The sequence below is a fragment of the Alligator sinensis genome, unplaced genomic scaffold (assembly GCF_000455745.1).
Source record: "Alligator sinensis unplaced genomic scaffold, ASM45574v1 scaffold316_1, whole genome shotgun sequence".
NCBI classification, from domain to species: Eukaryota; Metazoa; Chordata; order Crocodylia; family Alligatoridae; genus Alligator; species Alligator sinensis.
The window spans coordinates 29,759-49,896 of record NW_005843516.1 but is presented as its reverse complement, the minus strand read 5'-3'; the positions used below and the strand labels follow the sequence as shown (position 1 = coordinate 49,896).

Sequence of the window (20,138 nt, the reverse complement as noted above, 5' to 3'; positions counted from 1 at the left end):
TTGAATCCCCTCTCAGTCTTCTCTTCTCCAGATTAAGCCCAGTTCCCTCAGAAGTCATGTCCTCCAGCCCCCTAACCATTTTCATAGCCCTCTGCTTCAGTCTCTCCAATTTGTTCACATCCTTTGTGTAGCAGGGTGCCCAGAACTCGACACAATACTCCAGATGTGGCCTCGTCAGTGCTGAATAGAGGGAAATAATCACTTCCCTCTATCTGCTGGCAACGCTCCTACTAATGCAACCCAGTATGGCTCATATCCAGCTTATTGTCCACTGTAACCCTGAGGTCCTTTTCTGCAGAGCAGCTGCTTAGCAATTTAGCCCCCAGCCTGTACAAGTGCATGGGATTGTTCTGTCCTAAGTGCAAGACTTTGCACTTGTCCTTATTAAACCCCATGCTCTTTTGGTCCAATGCTCCAATTTGTCTTGGGTCCTTCTGACTCCTAGCCCTGCCCTCCAGTATATCTACTACTCCCCCCAGCTTGATGTCATCTGCAGACTTGCTGAGGGTGCACTGTATGCCGTCTTCCATGTTGTTGATGAAGACATTGAACAAAACCAGCCCCAGGACCCAACCCTGGGGCACTCTACTTGATACCGGCTGCCAACTAGACATCAAGCCATTGACTAATACCCTCTGAGCCCCATGATCCAGCCAGTTTTCTATCCAACTTACAGCCCATTCATCCAACCCCAGCTTCTACTTGTCCAGCCCCTCAGGGAGCCATGTGAACAGAGCGCACAAACAGATGTGGTTTTGGGCCTGGCGTGCGAGTTTGAGCAGGAGGGCACGCAGCCCTAGGCAGTGATCCTGAAGGGAAGGGTAGCCCAGACTACTGTGTGGACCATGATGGGAGGGACACATCGCACCCCGAGCTTCCCCCTTGCACCTGGACCCCCCCTGCCCTGGTACCACCGGGGTCTTCACCCAAATGGAGTCCATGGTTCCTGCCACTACCCAGACAGAGCCTGCGATCCCTGCCCACGCCTAGGCAGTACCCATGGCCCCAGCCTCCACTCAGATGGACCCCTTGGCTTCCTGTGGAGGTTGCCTGGCACAGAAGCAGCCAGCTGGGTCTAGGAGCACTGACACCACCCCACGTGAGGTGTGCTCACTGGTGGAGGCCCCGGAGTGCCAGATTAGGGAGCTCCAGGCAATGGTGCAGCGGCTGCACAGCATTAGAGATGGAGCGCAGGAATTGGATGCCTGCTTCCAGGCTCTCCACCACATGGCTGATGGCTCCATGACAGACATGAAGAACTGCCATGAAGTCCAGCCAGGGGTTACCTGGACAAAGGTAGTCACCGGCCCTAGGCGGCACTGCACCAGGGTGACCACTCCTCTGCAGCTGCACAGCCGTTTCGAACCCCTCACCTCAGCAGAGCCAGCTGAGCCGCCGGTGTACATGGAAACCCACCAGTAACTACGCCCAAAAGACAATGCAGAGTAATCGTGGTGGGCGACTCCCTCCTGAGGGGGACGGAGGGGGCGATCTGGCTCCCTGACCCCTTAGCCCATGATGTCTGCTGCCTCCCAGGGGCCCGTGTCCTGGATGTAACTGAGAGGATCATCTCCAAACTCATCTGGCCCTCCGACCATCACCCCATGCTACTCATCCATGTGGGCATGAATGACACAGCTCGGATCAATCCTGGCCAGGTCATGAGTGACTACAGGGCTCTGAGGCCTGGGCTGAAGGGGCTGGCAGCACAGATAGCTTTTTCCTCGATTCTCCCGGTCGCGGGCCTCGGAGGGAGAGGTCGACAGAAGGCTCCAGCGATGGTGCCATTGCGAGGGGTTTGACTTCTTTGACCACGGTCCGCACTTTAGGAAGACAGGCAGTGGCTTGTTGGGGAGGGGATGGCCTCCACCTCACCCTGAAAGGGAAGAAGGTCTTCTTGGCCAGGATGGCTTACCTCCTAGATAGGACTTTAAACAATAATCGCTGAGGGGGACGGGTGATCAATTAACAGTTCTAGCCCAGGTCATGACAGCCACAGCAGTACCAGATCAGGTAGCCTAAGGGAACCCACTCCAAACACATTTCCCTCTATTCAGCACTGGCGAGGCCACATCTGGAGTATTGTGTCCAGTTTTGGGCGCCCTACAGTCCAAGGAAAGGTCGTGTCCCAGCACCCAGCACACAGGGAAGCCCAGGGCTTGTACACAAATGCCAGGAGCTTGGGGAACAAGCAAGAGGAACTGGCCCTGCTCCTGAATGACAATGATTATGATCTCATAGGGATAACGGAGACCTGGCGGGACTCCACTCACGACTGGTCTGTAGGTATAGAAGGCTATACCTTGTACAAGAGAGACCGTGTTGGGAAGAGGGGTTTGGGTGTAGCTCTCTACGTGAAGGAGCAATACATTTCCCTTCAACCCAAGTTTAGCAACCATGGAGGGCATCTTGAGACCCTCTGGGTTAAAACATGGAGGGAGCATGGGGAAGGGAACATAACTGTAGGAGTCTATTACAGACCTCCCAAACAAGAGGAAGAGCTGGATCGAGAATTCAGTAGGGTACCGGTTGAGGCTGCATGCTCCCGATGTCTGGTTGTCATGGGGAACTTCAACCTCCCTGATGTCTCATGGGAAGAGCACACAGCCAAATCTGACCCGTCACGTAGCTTCCTCGCTTGCATTGATGACCTCTATCTAATGCAAGAGGTCCACAGGCTGACTAGGCGAAAGGCACTGCTGGATCTGGTTCTGGCCAAAGGGGATGATCTGGTGAGCAATCTGAGGGTCGAGGGGAAGCTTGGTGACAGTGACCATGAACTGATCACTTTCTCTGTCTAACGCAGGGCGGGCAAGTGTCTCAGTAAGATAGAAATCCTCAACTTTGGGAAGGCCAACTTTCAGAAACTCAGGAGACTGGTCAACCAGGCACTCAGAGACCATGGCCCCTTAGAAAGGGGAGCCCATGAGGAATGGTTATTCCTTAAGAACATAATCCTTGAAGCACAAGGAAAGTCCATCCCATCCTGAAGGAAGTGCAGTCAGCGGGCTGGGGTGCCTCCTTAGCTCAGTAGGGAACTTTTGGGCCTCCTGAAGCTAAAAAGAGTAGCCTATGCCAGATGCAAAATGGGTGCCATCACCCAGGAGCACTACACAGCATTAGCACACACCTATCCACCCTTGTCCTGATACCTCTGTCCCCTGCCAGAGAGCTCCCCAACCCTCTTATGCACAGCCACCTGGACAGGGCTAGCTGGGAATGGAAGGCCAGCAAAGAGCTGACTATGTAGGCTCAATGCCCAGGTTGCTTGCAAGTGTGGAAGAAAAAGGAAGGGACACATGGGGTATTAAATTATCCTCCCCTTCACTGATTGGTCCCATTGTCTTGGTCCAGAAGGCAGAACCACCTGGAAAGTCTCCCGGGTCTGCGTGTGCACAGGTGCATGGTCACAATGGGGCCCTGGCAGCTGTGATCAGGCTGTGACCTGTCCTGGACACCTGGGTTCTCCCTGTCCAGCCCAACAGCTCCAGCGGGGCTTAGAGCCAACCCAGTCCTTCCCACATACAGGGATGATGACCAGAAGGTCTGATGAAGTGCACCAAGTTGGGCTAGTTTGTGTGGCCAGACGAGCCTGTGACAGCACTCCATGCACATGTGTGACAAGTCACCATGGACCTTCTAGACATTAAGGCAGCAGAGCCCACTTTAGTTATACAGGAGGTCAGACTAGATGACCAAAACCTGAGGCGTGCCCTATATGATTGCTGTGCCAGAGCAGATCTAGGAGAATGTCTAACTTCACTAACCAATTTTAAATTAATGGAGAATCCATGGAGTGAAGCACAGTGCTTATAGATACCCAGTCTGAAATCATCTAGCATCTACCTCCCACCACGGGATCCTGCTCTACTTTTGTCTGCTGCACAGCAGAGCCCTGTGTCAGAGCCTGGGCCCCTGTTGGGTATTTACAGACCGGCAGCAGGACACCACTCAGCCTCCTGTTGCTCCAGCTGAATGGACTGAGCTCCTGGGATCTTGTCTTCTCAGGCCTATTATCATTGTAGGCCTCTTCTCTGACCCCTCTCCACCATTTCAGTGGCCTCTGCAGGGTATGGACAGCAGACCTGCCCCAGTCATCCAGGTGGGCTCACCCCAGTTCCCCACTTCCAAACACACTGGTGACAGACCCTCCTGGCTCCCCCTCTGGGTCATCCTGTTTCTACATCCAGGGGCATCACTTCCACTTCTGGCCACTTTTGGGTGCTTGTGTCCAGCTGATTCTCTCCCAGAGCCACTTTCACTGCCCTTCAAATCTGGCTTCTCTGAGGCACCCCACTTAACTCCTTTGGCTACTAGCTTTTGCCTTTCCTGGGACAGGGACCCCGGCCCTTCAGCCTCCAGGCAGAGCGGGAGTGCGAGAGAGACAATGCACTGCTTATAAGTAGAAAAAATGATTTTTGACACAGTTCCAATGGAAGAAAACATTCCCAGGGTTTGGGGTTTTTTTTTTCCATTCCAGCACAGAGCAAACACAAATCCCCAAACCGCAAACATAGCCATGAGGGGGAATTATCCTTCTCCAGCCAGCCCCAGTGTTTGGATCTTGCATGATAAACCAAAACAGATTTGCTGGCGCAGAAACAGCATTCCTGAGGATGTTTCTAAACTGGCTTAGTCATCTGTGGTTCACTAGGGGCGCTTGCACACGTTGTGCATTGTTTACTCACACGTTACAAAACGGCACGAAACATCACCGTTTGGCTAGTTTTGTCGCGCGTGCAAATACACGTTGACTTTTTCTAGCGTGGTAGGTTTTGATTTGCCGTGGCGAGTTAGACCACCTCCGGCGTGTTTTAGTTCTCCCCGGGTCAGTTGTTCCAACAAGTTCAGTTTGATCGTGATAAGTCCGTTATGTGTATTCTCGCACCAGGTCTCGTTTTCGGGGATTACAGGTTGTGTCTTGTCTTACTCAGAGAAGAGATTTTCCATCACAGGTAGATTGTGCTTTAAGACAGAATCGACTGAAAGATCTCCATGGGCAGGCTACCAAAGGCAATAGTGGTCATTGCTAATGGCTTATATTCTCTTTCTTCCAAACTGGGAAGAAGATCATTGTGTCTGTATGAGATATTGGACTGGCTAATTAGGACTGCTCACTGACAGAGCCAATTATCCCACTCTGTGCTAACTCAGTAGGTTTACCGTGTAGATCTGGCCACATTCATCCCCCCACTACCTCCAGCAACCCTGCCTTCATCTTTGCTGCACCCTTAGCTGATGGGTACAGTACGTTTACTATAGACATGGACTAAGTGGCCTTGTGAGATCCCTTCTGGCCATACTTTCCTTTGATCCTATGATCTTACAAGATCCTACGAGACTGGACAGTCACCTTGCTGGGGTCAGCTGACCCCAGTTGTCTGTCCTGCCTAGACCCGATGTTCTTGCGAGGTCCCTTCTAGCCCCTTACACTCTGAATCTATGAATCTTTATCTTGCTCCTCAGCTGCCTGGCAAAGCCACTTGCTTTGCAAGCAAAGGAGTTTAAATTCAAACGGGACTGGGATGAGATGTATTTTCCTACAGGATTTTTAACTCTTGGCAGCTGGTTCGCATTTTTCTTGGGAGACAGAGAGAACACTGCAGCAAGATACTCATGAATGCACTCAAACACCCTTTCAATGAAAGCATTTTATTGCAGAAAGCAGTGAAAGACCTTAGCACAGTTGGATATATTCCAGCTTAGTATGGTTTATCACAGCCCCCCACCACTCAAAACCACCCCAGCTAATGTGAGCAGCCATTTATTTCAAGCAAACAGCGCTAGTGACAGTCCACCATCTTAGATTTGGATAATAAGAGCATCGTTTCTGCTGCGTTAAAAGTACTGACTTGTCCACTGTACTGCTGACGACCACAAAATTTGAAGTCCCTGTTGGTTTCGCGCATAATACCAGCCATAATATTACTGCCCACCTCATCTCACAGGCGTATCGCCCAGCAAGCCCACTATGAGCAATAGGGACCGTACTTGTATTGTGGAATTGCCTCGGGCCCCCGGTCGTGGACCAGACCCCACTTCTAGTGAGCATTGTAACAAACACAGGAACAAAAAATGCTCTGCCCCAAAGAGCTTACGTGTCTTGCAGCAGGATGGCATTTGTAATCTTCAACTGAGACTGAGATTGATGCCATGCTAGGGACTGTATGGCAAGAGGCAGATGGTCCATGCCCCAAGGCTTATGACACAGACAAGATCCAGAAATCCTGGATGTGGAAACTGAAGCATAGAGACTTCATATTTTTGCCTAAAGTCATACAACACCATGACAGAAGAGCCAGGAGTAGGACACGTACCCTGTCTCCTATTCCTGATTTTGTCACAATAGCTGCAGCACATGAGGATGAAGAAGAGCAGCTGTACTGTACAACAAACAGGAAAGGGACAGGTGATGGTAATGGTGGGGAAGGGGCAGCTAGACTGCATAAGGGACACAAGGATTCAGCAGCAGGGAGCAGGTGTAGCTCACTGTATAATGGACACGAGAGGGCAGCAGAGGAGCAAGGAAGGGGTGGCTGTACTATGTAGTGGGGCAAGGGTCCAGCACATGGTACAAGGTCGCTGAATTGAACAGCTATACAATACTGCACATGAAACTTGGCTGAACTTGCAAGCATAACCTGAGGCACCAAGTTCCAAAAGGACATGATTTTTGCAGATCTGCTGAGCAACATTGACACCCCCAGGCCTTCACCTGAGGTTTGCTTTGGCACTGGAGGATAGATTTGAGCCTGGACAGCTGCAGAGGTCTTTCCACAACAGGAGATTTCGGCTGGGATTTTGAAAGGGGTCGAAGGGATCTAATCACTTGAATCCCTATTAAGCTCCCTGGGACTCTAGTTCCCAGCTTCACTGACCTCTACCCTGTCCCTTTTCCCCTTATGCCTGGCCTTTGTAGTGGACAGGCACCCTATTTACACAAGCCACTCGGATCCTTTGGGTGCTAAGCTTCGGTCTGTAGTTACAGGGGGGCCGTTGTGAGCCCCCAACCACCCGGCAGGCGGTAAGTGCAAAGGCCACGTTGCTGTCATAATAATTCTCGTCATGATGGGTCCCCCCCGAGGTGCAGACGCTATCCACCTGGGCAGGCTCAGCGTGGATGAAGGTGTTGGAAGGTTTGCAGATGTCGACCGTCAGGTTCCTCTGCTGCATCAGGAGGTTGCAGTAGCGCCGGGCATCAGGGATGCTGGTCTTGGGGAAGTCCACATGCTGCCGTCGAAACTTCTCGTGGCGTGTCTCTCTCCTGGCCAGGGCAAAGCAGGCCAGCAGGAAAACCAGCAGCACGCCGGGTGCTTTCAGAACCATCTTGTCCTGAAGGGTGAGAACGAAGACGTAGGCACCTGATCCCTCTCTGGACCCAATGCACAAGCCATAGCCCTCCTAGGCTGGGACATGGGTGACAGCAGTGGAGCTGAGAGTTGGATTCCTGGGTTGTGGGGGACTTCTCTCTCTCTCTCATCCTACTTTCTCATGTGTCAAATGGAGTAATACCAATTGCATTGCATGAGGAGCTGGCCCCCTTTATTGCACGGGGGCCACCTCCATTGATTTGCTTTGGCTAGGCATCTGGCCCAGTAACCCGAGTAGAGTGATAGCTGATTTACATCCAGGAAGGATATGGCCTCCCTGGTTGGAAAACCCGACTTTGTAAATGCACTGAATCTCCAGACACAGAAAAAGAAGAATGAAAATGAGCCAGGATGGCTGGCCCACATTTGCAAGCTCTTTGGGCTACTTGATCTAGCACAGGCTGGCTATAGGGCTGCGCACTCCTGATCCTTCCCACCTAAGTACCCACACCATCCCACACCGCAATACCCTACTTACCTACGTGGGTATGCCTTGGTTTTCCTTGGAGGGTAGAATATAGCTGCTGCCTGCAGAGCTGAGATCCCCTCTGAGGGTTTTTTTTCCCTTCTGAGTGGCTGTTATATGCACAACTCAGCCACAGACCAGGATCGGGGAGGGGTGGCTCATCTCAGAGGCATCCTACTAGCGGCCAGCGCTGCAGTCTGTGCCCCTGGGAAGCTCTGAGGCCCCAGCACAGAGAAGGGGAAGGGAATGAGGGGGAAGCTTGATCCTAAACAAACAAGTGTTGGAAGCAAAGATCAAACTCTCCTTGGAGATAGGCCAGACCCTGACATTAACTCTCCACAAGCCTTTGGCCCTTTGGTGGGGTCCAAGCAGCAGCAGTCAAAGCAGGATGCTGCACGCACTTAGCAACAAGACAGGATTAGGTTTTTCCCAAGGTTGGGCTTTTTGCAGGACATCTGGGCTCATTCATCATGTAGCAGGGATTTGAGACCCTGGGACTCATTTTTTCCACCCAGGAGTGGAAACTGCACATTCAATCCCATGACAGCTTTTGGGAGGGAGGGGGGGAAAAAAGCAGAATGTCTCTGTAGCTCATTTTTTTCCCCCTTTTGCCAGCTCGTATGGTTACGAAAGTTTCAGTCCTTTGAAACATGCAGTGCCCTAGCTTCGCATAGGGGCGCTGGAGCCTGCCCTGACTGCAAGGGGATAGCAAGCCCCGCTTCCTGCACCACAGCTCCCCCCTGCTGAGCCACATGTAAGGCTGTGTATATTAGCACTGTGTTGGGGCACTGCAGCCAGCACTGAGAGCAAGGGGACAAGTGTAGCTACCCAGTTTCTTGCAGTATATCACCCTTTATCTCCTCATTCCAGTGGGCCATTGGGTCAGCCTTGCTGTACAAGGAAACCCCCCTACAGTCCTTCCCACCACCATAGCCACTGTGTAGCTTGACCCTTCCTGAACCGAAGGTACCGTGAGAACAGACGGAGCAGCTCTCGCACCATGGGGAAATTGTTCCTAGTGAAAACTCCTCGGAAACTTTTCTGCAGCCAACGTTATCTCGTTAATCAGCCAAGTGGGGACTAAAGGGCTCTGAGAAAATTAACGCACATAATCCTGAACAGCCCAGCTTTAGGAGGTGGTTTCGTAAGAGGATTTTGGGAAATAGTGCGGACATCCCTCCAAACAGCAGTCCAGACAGCATGCACCGCAATAAAGCAGAGCTGATCCCTGAAGGAGAACATGGGGTCAGAGGCGTTCATTGAAGAGCTTGCAGTTTCAGCCAAGAGGTGGGGAGAAGGAAGGCTTTGCTGCTGTTGTTGCCCATTTCCCAACCCCGCTTTCCCCCCCCACAAAAACCCCCAAACCAAAAGATCCTTTAGGTTTTTTTTGTGTTCTGGTTTGAATGACAACAGGATTTAAAAAAAAAAAAATAAAAAATTTGTGGATAGTAATCAATTGTTTCTGGTTGATCCCAAACGTTCATCATAATGAAACCAAAATATATCGTTTCAACTTTCAAGCTTTTTGATATTTTTTTCCAATAAATTAACTGAAATTTCAAAGCAAAACTGATCTTTCAAAATCAACTACTGAAATGTTTAGTTAAAACAAAACAAATCTGCCAACTGGCTCTTTTTGATTTACCAGACAATTTTTTCCCCCCCAAAAAACGTTGGCATTGCTGACATATTTCCTGGGAGGGAGGGAGGGAGGGTTGAGGGAGGGGAGACTTGTAAGGCAGTGTTACTTGGTTGCAAAGATATCACTGAGGACAGTGCTTCGGATGACTTTTTGGGATCGCCATAGGGACATGAGAGATCCTGGATCCCGGTGATCTCCATTTTGCAAAGCAAACAAGTTCTGTCCGCTGCGTTTGGCGAATGGACAGAGGCCAAAGGTCCCCCTGAGAGCAAATGGAGAGTCTAAAGCCAATGCACAGCAAGCCAAAAGGGAGAGCTGAGCTCAGTCTGGTTTTTAATGTGGCTGTTTTTAGCAGGATTATGCATTTTCCTGAGTCAGCCAAGGCAGAGAGAGGACTGGCTGAGGGTGGGGAGTCCAGACACGGAGCAAGAGAGCACTTTTCAGTTTTGATATGAAGAGTCCTTACAATGCATTGCAGATTTCAAAGTGGTCACATCCCTGTCTGAGATGGGGATGGAGTAAAGTGGTGCGACTGCTTGGTAAACACAGGTGCAACGGGTCAGGGCTGCACCTAAGACAGACTCCACTTCCCCTCCTCCTCCTCCTTCCTCCTGCACCTTCTGTGCAGAGTTGTGGCTCCACTGCCTGAGCATCTATCCCTGGGGAGCGCTGTGCTGCAGGGAGCAGTTGGGAGCAGAGTAGGGAGCACCGATCTCGGACAGGTATTGAGGCCCCAGCAGTGTCTGGGGATGCTGTGCTGTGCTGCAGGGTGTGGGTTATGGACTCTCTCACCTCAAAGTTAATTCTGGCCTAGTGTGTTACTGCAGAAAGGTGGGAGCTCAGGAAGGAGTTGCTTTTCCCCTGGCAATAAGTGCTGACTCCAATGCATGACAGGGTACCGTGCTGCGGGGAACAGGACAGGGACTTGTTAGGGAGTGATCTCCCCTCCCAGTCAATGCTGACCCCACTACCTGTGTCCATTTGTCTTTACAACCCACTCCTGAGCTGGCAGCAGGGGATGGGGATGGGGATGGTTCCCCCCACTGCTTCACAAAGCAATACTCTCTGGGTATCTGATTGTTGGTCTCCAACTTCCTCTAGATTTAGGTTTCCCAGGAGGGCTCTCTACTGCCTGAGTCCCTGTCCTGGGGGTTTAAAACCTGTGAGCACATGGCATTGAAATTCCCCACCAGTCCTTTTTGACGAGGAGCATTGGATAAGCAGGCTCCTTCTCCTGGCATTTGGAAGTGGGGCAACCCATGGCCCTTGCCCTTCCCCAGAGACTGGATCTCACACCCCCTGCTTCCCCCACTGAGCCACATGGCCAGCTGCAAAGTGTTCTCTCTTCTTCCTTCACCATCACTGGCTGCACCACATTTTCTCCATAAGCTCCCTATTAAACTCATCTGCCCAGAGACACTTTACTTCCAGCCCACACCCCAGTCCCAGTAAATCAGGCAGAAATGATGTCTTGTGACCCCCATATTTCTGGGTTGCAGGATGATGCAAGCAAAAATGACTGTGATATCAGGAACTCAGAGGCAGGGACAGCTGACTAGGGAGCTGTGGAGAGGGGAAGTTATGGGAGCTAAAGATTTCCAAGAATTTGGCTGGACAAAGGGTAAAGCATAGAAATATAAAAGAAGGGTTTGGGAGAGGTAAGGAAGCGCCTTTCTGGGTAGGGCTGGGGTACCTGCATCTGGGATCTCAACCCCCTCTGGGATTAACTCCATGTAGCAAAGGCTTCCTCTTTACTCAGCAGACAATGGGAAGCCTGGAGGAAAGAGAAATTAGAGCCTCCTTAGCCAAGGTATGAATCCTGGTAGTCTATGGGAGTGTTTCTCATTTCAAAACTGACAGAGGCCCACCCCAGCCTTTTTAAGATCCATCTGCTCTGCCCTTAGCAAACCTGGTGTTCTCATTTTCAGGTACAGAAAGTTTTGCATTGAAGAGCACACCTCCCGAAACATTTGTTACCATACATTTCCATCCAGCTCCTGTCTCCTTCCGGGCCTCTCCCAGGGGAAAGAGAAGTGAATGCATCATGGGGAAAGGATTTGCCCCAAAGAAACAGCTGCCTGGCCCGAAAACCACTCAGTGCCCAAAGAAACAGAGAGCCTTGGAGCTGGGGACCCAATGACTCCCAGGGGGAAGGGACGCTGTATCATTTCCCCCTCCCCAACTTGAACCAGCCAATCCCTCCACTGCAAAGCTGGGTTGGAGTCGGTGCATTCTAGAAGGACCAATGATCCATATCCCGCTCATGAACCAGGCACTGTGAGCCACAAATGTTGATTGGCTTAGTGCTAGCTTGGAGCTGGGAGCAGTCACACATTTAAGTCTAGAAATCTTCTCTGGCTGTCCCCCACCTGCACAGCTGTGACTTGCCATTAGCGGCCTAGTGAGCAGGGGCAGGACTAGGAGCTGTAGGAGTTCAGGGGGTGGAAAGTTTGTCCACACAGAACAGGAGGATAGGGCAGGGGCCACTGCATCCTGGGATACTGGAGGACTTCAACTTGAGTGGCACATCTGTTATGCAGACCAGAGATAATCCTGCCCTGGAGTGGCATAACTTTAAGCCGCATAACAAGTACTTTAAGCCACTTTAAGGTATCAATGTGGAGACAATCTAGGGGTTAAGAACTCCAGGGGCCACCTAAAATTAATGCATAACAAGGCCGTATGTCAAGCCACCATTGTACACACCCATAGCCATTCTGCATTAAATCATTTTATTACAGGAAGAAGCAAGGTTAGTAGAAGATTACAGGACTCGGCCCAAGAAAAATCACCCAACATCGTACCTAGCAGCCCAGAAAGGCTGCGTAATAAGCAGTAGAGAGTAGTAGAAAGCAAGAGGTGGGGAAGGGGTACTGTATTGCTGAATGGGTCCTTGGGGGCTGCACAGGGCAGCTATGCCATGTAACAGGTACTACATTGCTCTTACATAATGGATGGGGAGCGTGGGCTGACAGGAGACAAGAATGCGCTGGATATCAGTGTGTCCTTTATAGTGACAGGGTGGTTTCTGTGATCGTCCTTGGAGAAAACAAGTGGTCAGGGCAAAGGTGCGCTTGCTTCTTCGCAGGTTCCTTTTAGCTGGGGTCCCTGCAGAGCCACAGATGCTAGTGACGTCTCCGGCAGCGGCATGGATGAAGGTGTTAGTGAATTTGCAGTGGGATGAGGCCATGCCTCGGCGTCTCATCATCTGGTTGCAGTACGTGTTAACGTCTTGAGCCCTTGTCCTGGGGAAGTCAATGTGCTGCCTTTTGAATGTATTATAGCGCAATTCCCCTCTGGCCAGAGCCAAGCAGGCTACTAGCAGGACAAGGAAGAGCACCAGACAGGGTCCCCTCTGAGCCATGGATCGACCTGCCAGGGGGAGAAAGAGGAGGCATGGAGATGGAAGGTGGGAGAACTTATTTATCCCCACTGGGACCAACACCCCTCCTATCTTCCTCCACACCACACCAGCAACTCCTTGCAGACTGGACTCTAAAGTCCACCCCATGAGTCCTCTTGGCTGCTGTCTGGTTCCACTGCAAGCACCGGGAACTTTTCCTGGCTGGGACATATAAAACAGCCAAAGACAGTGAATTTCCCACTGCTCCTCATTTAACTTCCATATGATCAGTTGTATATCCCAGCCACGCGATCGCAACAAGGCTCAGTGCTACTTCCTAGATCATCCTCCCAGTAAGATCTTGCCTGCTTTTGCTCAATGTGGGTACTGCGACCCATATAAAGAGATGAGTGGATTATCAATGGAGTATTGACCAGATAACTAATTGAGACCCGCCAGCTGCATTTTCTACTTTACTATTCAATTACTTCAGTGACAAACAAGAGTGGTCGGGTCAGGGACCCAAGAAGGAATGGATTTTATCATTCTAAAAATTACCAAACCAGCACTAAGAAAAAACCCCAAATAACCTGCAAGAATAGAAAGTAAAAGCATTCCTGATTTCCTCTCACTGCCTGTTTTTCTGGCTTTATAAGCACATAGTAGATAGCAATCCTACTAATTTTACAATTCTGTTTCCAATTACAGTGTTTCAGGACTTGAGTTATATAGTGTAAGAAAAAGTAGGAGCACATTTGAGAAAACTCTTTGTTCTAGGGCCCCAGTGGAGCCTCCCAACCCAGTTCTTCAGTGGTCCTTGGAAGGCATCAGTTAAGCAAGAAATAATAGTCTGGGAAAGATTTGGTTGCTAGGATTTTTTTCTCTGCGCATTGTTCGTGAATTGGTTCTGGCTTGGAAATTACATCTTTTTACGCTAGCTGAGTTCAACAGGTCATTTCCATTTTTGTTCTTTAGGGCCAGTGTCACCGACTTCTGGGAAATGCGGCCTTCCCAAAAATTTACAGTCAAGTACAATAATTCACTAAATACCATCAGCATAAATTAACTATCAGACAATCTTTCTGTACCATGTTGATGTATGGGATCAACCTCCACATCATCAGGAAAAGTCCTGTTTTGTTCAACAGGGCAGCCCGATTTAGCCAGATGAAGGCCGTTCAAACCCACATTATAGTTGTATAAATTCTTTGAGCCTGAGATTGGCTTTTTATGCCGGGTGGGGATGGCACCAAGTGCAGTTATAACAAGTTGGCTTGTTAATAACAATCTTGTTAGCAAATCTTGTTAATACAAATGGCCCGGTGGGAAGGTGTAGGAGACCTGAAGCAGCAGAGGACAATCTGTGCCCACATGCCTCCTCCTGGTCTCAGGTTTAGTCAGAGATATTTTAACCCCAGTGCAGCAGGTCTCTTGCCCTTCTTCACCCATCTGAGTTGGCACAAATGGGAACATCAGTCCTGAGTGCCTCCCAGAGCACAGCGACTGCCCCACACTTGCAGGCTCATGCCAGCTGGTTCCTCTCCGATGGGCCGGTACTGCCACTTCCTACCTGTGCCTCTGTGTGGTTGCATCTCCCCTTACCAAAACCTTGGAGCCTGGACTCTCGTCTTCCCGAGGGGTCCAATCGCCTGCTGAGCGGGAGGTTTCTCTTTGGGCTTCCTTATCTGTCCGATGCCCATTATAAGGAGCCAGGAGGGCAGGGACCACAGGAGGAGAAAATTAGCAAAAGCAGGTGGTGAATGGAGGCTTTTGGGAACGACACTAACAGACAGTTGAAGAACTGGGAGGGGCACATGATGAAAGAGAAAAACCGATAAAGTCAGGGGATCTAGAGACATTTCTCAGATTTCTCCATCCTGACCTGGAGCTGCACCTCTGCACCCATTAGCTGCCCTAGCACACGACTCCACCAAAGCCCCTGTCTCCTGACTTGCAGCCCCTCTGCTCCTCCAGCCCTGTGCTCCCAACATAGAGCTGCATTGTCAGGGCTTTGTATAGGGGAGCCTATAGCTACCGTTCTGGATGAAAGAGCATGGGCAAATGTTTGTAAAGTCTAGACTGTCATTAATCTCTCTGATCACCCGCTGCTTTGTCATTTACAGCTTTTTATTGCCAGTTCCTGGGATGTGCCTGTTCATCTTTTTCTCACTTGGATAATTGTCTCCTACCATATTTCCTGGGCCTGTTCCCAGCGGAGCACCCTATGATAAGCACCTGACACTTTCACACCTACAGGAGTCTGAAGAGATGCACTGAGGGGTGACCAGGGTAGCGGCAGGGGCTGCGCTGGCTCCTGCAGCACCTCCCATTCTTGCCCCCTATCTAAATGGGGACCAGGCTTGTGTCCCAAGTGCCCAGCCCTCGATACACTACCACATGACTGTTTTGCAGGCTCTTAAAAGCATTTTCCCAGGTTTCGGGGTCAGAGCTTTAGCCAGGTTTAGGACATTGGTGTTCGATACACTAAATCTGAACTCAGGCCTAGCTAAAGCTGCCCAATGCCTGCCAGAACAGGTACATGAGGATACAATGGGAGCCTGGCTTCTAAATGAGAGCTGCAAAAGAATAAACTTCCTCACTCACAGGCAACCTTAAAGTAAAAGAGGGCTTATGACATGGGAAAAGGGGACCAGATACACAGCTTTAAAGGAAACTGGAACTATTAAGCTGCAACTGGAGTTAAGCAGCCACTCCACTGCCCCCAGGTGTCCACAGGTCCTTTTTGAGTGCCAATGAAATGACACTGTTTTAGACCCTGACTTCCACAACAGCAGGCTCAGGGACTGTAGCTCCTTTCGGCAGAGTAAGTATCAGTGCAGTTGCTCCCCCTCAGCTATGCTCACCTCCCTGTGCAGACTGGATGGGGCAGGGACGGCCGAACTGTAACAGGCACTAGGGGCAGCAGCCAAGCTGGAATTTGGGCACTAAGAATTGCACATCTAAATGACCTGACTTCATTTTCTGAGGACAAGGGAAGAGGAACCAGGGCCAGACCAATGGTGTTTGGTAGGGGGACCCTTCACTTGGAGCGAGAGCTGGGGGACAGCCTCTGCACTTGCAGGGGATCATTGTGAAGCTGTTATTGCTCTGAGAGTCATTCTTGTGGGGCTTGTTCCCAGCTCATCTATGGACGAGAACCACTTTTCAGCAGTGCCTAGATGAAGTCAATAATGCTTCTTGGCATTATTGTGTGATGCCGGTGACACCTTTTGTTTTTTAATTAATTTGTATCCGAGGACAAATTAGCCAAAACACTTCCAAATACAAGAGTCCAGAACCATAAATGGCCCTACTACCAGCAAACATCCTCCACCCACACTTGGAGCTTCAAACATTTCCAAATCCTTTGGCGAGCATCCTACTTGCAGGCCCAAGGACAGAGGCTTGGGGTTTGGATGCCCCGAGCTTTGCTTACTCTTAGCCATAAGGCCCTTGGAGCAAGCAAGGGAGGAAACTCCCATCTCATCCACTGGCTCCTTCTGGAAGGTCTGGTCTGGTAGTCTTTTATGTTCACGTTCACCCAGGCTAACAGGTAAGTCATCAGCGATAAGGTGGAAAATGGTCCTCTTGGTCACATAATTCCTTCAGTTCCTTGCTCTACCCGAGCAGAGGCATTGAGGGGCAGTGATTACCCAATATCCCCTCCCACTCCTCTCTGGCCCCAAAGCCCTCCCCTTCTCTACCCCGTCTCACACCGTTCAGCATCCAAGGCCATCCATTACCACCTCACATCCCACATTGTCCCTCCACTCTCTTAAGACTTGGACATACCCGCTCCACTGGGTTTTAACTCCCTAGGCCTTACCTTTCATGACTGCCATGGACATCAACAGCAGTGATGGGGAGCTGGGATGTTGCTGGGTTTCCTTTCCAACCAGGTGCCTGTGATCTGCCAGGTTATATCCAGAATTTTGAACTGGGAGTGCACCTGGCAAGGTGCATCATCACATGCACAACACACATTTTTCTCCAGTTAAAAGTGAAGTAAAATTTTACCAATATGCTAGGAGCCTATGCCTGTACCACTCAGTTTAAGATTGAAGAAAAATGAGTATAACACCATTGCAATGAGTTAAAATAATCCGCTGAGCTGTGAAATAGGAGCTTCCTTACCAGAAGCAGCTAAGGGACAGCAGAAGTGCAGAACAAAGGATAGAAGAGAGGGGGAACGTCAAGACAATTAAAAGGAACGGAGGGTCCTAAAGGCCTGTGGGATGATGAGTTTAGAAGGGAGCAGGTAGATTATCGTATGCCGTGAAGTCAACTCACTCCCCGAGCACTGCTGGACTAGAAATGCTGCTGCCTGTGCCAGGCAGCCTGTTCAAAATGCTGGGTGGAATAGGAATCAAAGTGGGGTGGAAATACACCCCCCCTCAAACGGGTCTGCCCCTGCCTGAGCCGCACCAGAACAAGGAACCAGGAAGTCTGGGAGGAGAAATTGAGCACTTCCAGAGAACTGCTAACACAAGGCAATTATTAATAGAGGAGGAGGACACATGATCAAGGGGGGAAGCCCCAGATAAAGTACAAATATTTACCCACACTCCTGAGCAGCATCCTCCCCTCTGCTCATCCCACCATGGGCTTTGCAAACACAGCTCCACCAGCCAGCATCCGTCTTGTCAGCTCTCGCCATGGACTCGACACGTGCAAAGCTGCACCGGAGCCCTTGCATCTGGATCTGCAGCACTCCGCTGTCCCCCACCTGTGTGTCCAGCTAGGATGGGATCATGGGGTAGAGAAAAGTGAGGGCAGCTCTGCCCCAAAAGATCTGCCCTGCCCAGCTGAGATGAGCACCCTTTTGTCTGAGCTCCTGTTCCCTGTCGCTCTCGCGTCTGCCCTGAGGCCAGCCAGTCCCCTGGCACCTTGCAACCACACTCCTCCTGGCCACAACAGTGTGTGGAGCAGATTGCCAACCCTCGCTGAGCTGTCCAGTTTGGGGTCACACTGAAAGCAGCAGACAAGATCCAGGAATGATCCAATCTTTGTGATTCTGGGGTTAGATACGGCTAACTCCCCGCAGAAGGGAAGGGTCTCATATCCGACTGTCAGACCCCTGGAAACAGGTAGTGCTCCTGCCCTGGGACCGTATCAGAGCTGGTGTCCCCTGTAAGGGACAGTTTCTTCCCCACGCGATGCCTCACCAGTCTCTTGCCGTGCAATACCGGAGCCCTTGCATCTGGACCTGCAGCACTCTCCACACCCCAGTCACCTGTCAGCGGGGGCTGAAGGGGAGAAGCCCCAAATCCCATGCTGTGTCTCCCAGAGCCAGCCAATACCCCTGCCTGTATGGCCTGATGGATTCGGTGTTCCCCTTCCTCCCCACACCGAGGTAGAAAGGGCAGCTAACTCATTTTCCCAAACCTCCCAATCTTGGTGTCTTCTTGCTCTTTTCCAGGTTTCAATGATCTGTGGACAGGAGGAGGGGGAGGAAAAAGTGCAAATTCTTAGCACCACGTTTCCACAAACACGCCCTGAGAGCGAGGTGGTGGAGGAGGTCCTGAGAACAAGATGGGCTTCGCCCACGCAAGGAAAGAGCATGCAGCAAAGACACCTCCGCAATGCCAATGAGCAACGTGCACAAACAAGGCAAAGTGGAGCATGTACAAACGCCAAAAGGCCTGGGAAATGAAGACAATGATTTCCCAAAGTATTTACAGCAAATTATGATGAACAAAATAACGAGTAAAAATTCCTAGCAAGGGATACCAAAGCACGCCCCCTCCTCCAGCTCGGCCCCTGGCTGGACAAGGAGCCAGGAAGTTGGACGAGAAAGCGGCACCTCCAGACGGTGACTGGGCACTTCCAGCGAACAGTGAATGGCACTTCCAAAGAACTGGTAACACACGGCAATTGTTGACAGAGGAGGAGGGCACTGAGAAAAGGAAGCCACATGCCAATAAAGCATTCCAGATAATGTACAAGTATGTACCCACACTCCTGGGCAGCATCCTCCCTGCTGCTCCTCCCACCGTGGGCTCTCCAAACACAGCTCCCCCAGCCAGCCGCCTCCTTGCCAGCTCTCGCCATGGGCTCGGCACGTGCAAAGCTGCACCGGAGCCCTTGCATCTGGACCTGCAGCACTCTCCACACCCCAGTCACCTGTCAGCGGGGGCTGAAGGGGAGAAGCCCCAAATCCCATTCTGTGTCTCCCGGAGCCAGCCAATACTCCTGCCCGTATGGCCCGATGGATTCGGTGCTCCCCCTTCCTCCCCACACAGAGGTAGAAAGATCAGCTAACTCATTTTCCCAAACCTCCCAAACTTGGTGTCTTCTTGCTCTTTCCCAGGTTTCAGTGATCTGTGGACAGGAGGAGGGCGAGGAAAAAGTGCAAATTCTTAGCACCACGTTTCCACAAACACGTGCTGAGAGCAAGGTGGTGGAGGAGGTCCTTAGAACAAGACTTCTCCCAGGCAAGGGAAGAGCATGCAGCAAAGACACCTCAGCAATGCCAAAGAGCAACGTGCACAAACAAGGCAAAGTGGAGCATGTACAAATGCTGAAAGGACAGGGAAATGAAGACACTGATTTTCCAAAGTATTAATAGCAAATTATGATGAACAAAATAATGAGTAAAAATTCCTAGCAAGGGATACCAAAAACTGCAGCTAGCCAGGAGAAAGTCCAGTGTGCTTCCTGCATTTCCCCACATGTCAAGGACCTCCAGTTGCAGCAGACAAGCGTAACGATCCCATAAACAGTGCTGAGCTGCATGCTTTGACTTGCCACCTTGCAAAGGGGCTGCTATTCACCCCCTGCTCAAAGTCCAGTGTGCTTCCTGCATTTCCCCACATGTCAAGGACCTCCAGTTGCAGCAGACAAGCGTAACGATCCCATAAACAGTGCTGAGCTGCATGCTTTGACTTGCCACCTTGCAAAGGGGCTGCTATTCACCCCCTGCTCTTTCAAAAGTCTTGTGAGTGATTCTGCGATACTCAATGTACAGGTAAAAAAGAGAGAGAGAGATGTGCTTGTGTGTCGGCGTCCGTGGGTTTCAACTCCGGCACAGCTGGGAAAGGGCCAGGAAAGAGGGGCCCCAAAGTGGAGACCGAGGGCTGAGGCTGAGGGTGGAGAGGACTGTTCGTGGTGACTGAGGGGCAGCAGCAGAGCTGTGTGTGGGGACCCCAGGGCTGGGATCGCAGGAGCTGGGGGAGAGGCGTGAGGAGCACTGGCAGGGCAGTGGGGTATGTGGAAGGAGGGCGGGAGGCGTCTGTGGCTTGAAGTGACATGACACATGAGCTGCCAAAGATGGGCTGGGGGGTTGGCAGGGGGGTGGGTGGGTGGGTTAGGTGGGGT

General features: G+C 51.1%; 1 protein-coding gene across 2 annotated transcripts; it reads right to left on the bottom strand.

The window, feature by feature from the left end:
* Positions 1-5,636: 5,636 nt before the first annotated feature.
* On the bottom strand, positions 5,637-8,068 carry LOC112548780 (ribonuclease-like). 2 transcript variants are annotated; one of them, XM_025195443.1, is made up of 2 exons: positions 7,849-8,068; positions 5,637-7,332 (listed from the first exon to the last, which is right to left on the bottom strand). In XM_025195443.1, the coding sequence occupies exon 2, from the start codon at positions 7,324-7,326 to the stop codon at positions 6,901-6,903; it is 426 nt and encodes a 141-aa protein (XP_025051228.1). In that variant the 5' UTR covers positions 7,327-7,332; positions 7,849-8,068; the 3' UTR covers positions 5,637-6,900. The 2 variants fall into 2 exon arrangements, with proteins under 2 accessions (XP_025051228.1, XP_025051229.1); XM_025195444.1 differs by having other exon boundaries at positions 7,853-8,068.
* Between the last annotated feature and the right edge of the window lie 12,070 nt (positions 8,069-20,138).

Coding starts and splice junctions, on each gene's coding strand:
- LOC112548780 (XM_025195443.1), bottom strand. CDS start 7,326: ATGGTTCTGAAAGCACCCGGCGTGCTGCTGGTTTTCCTGCTGGCCTGC.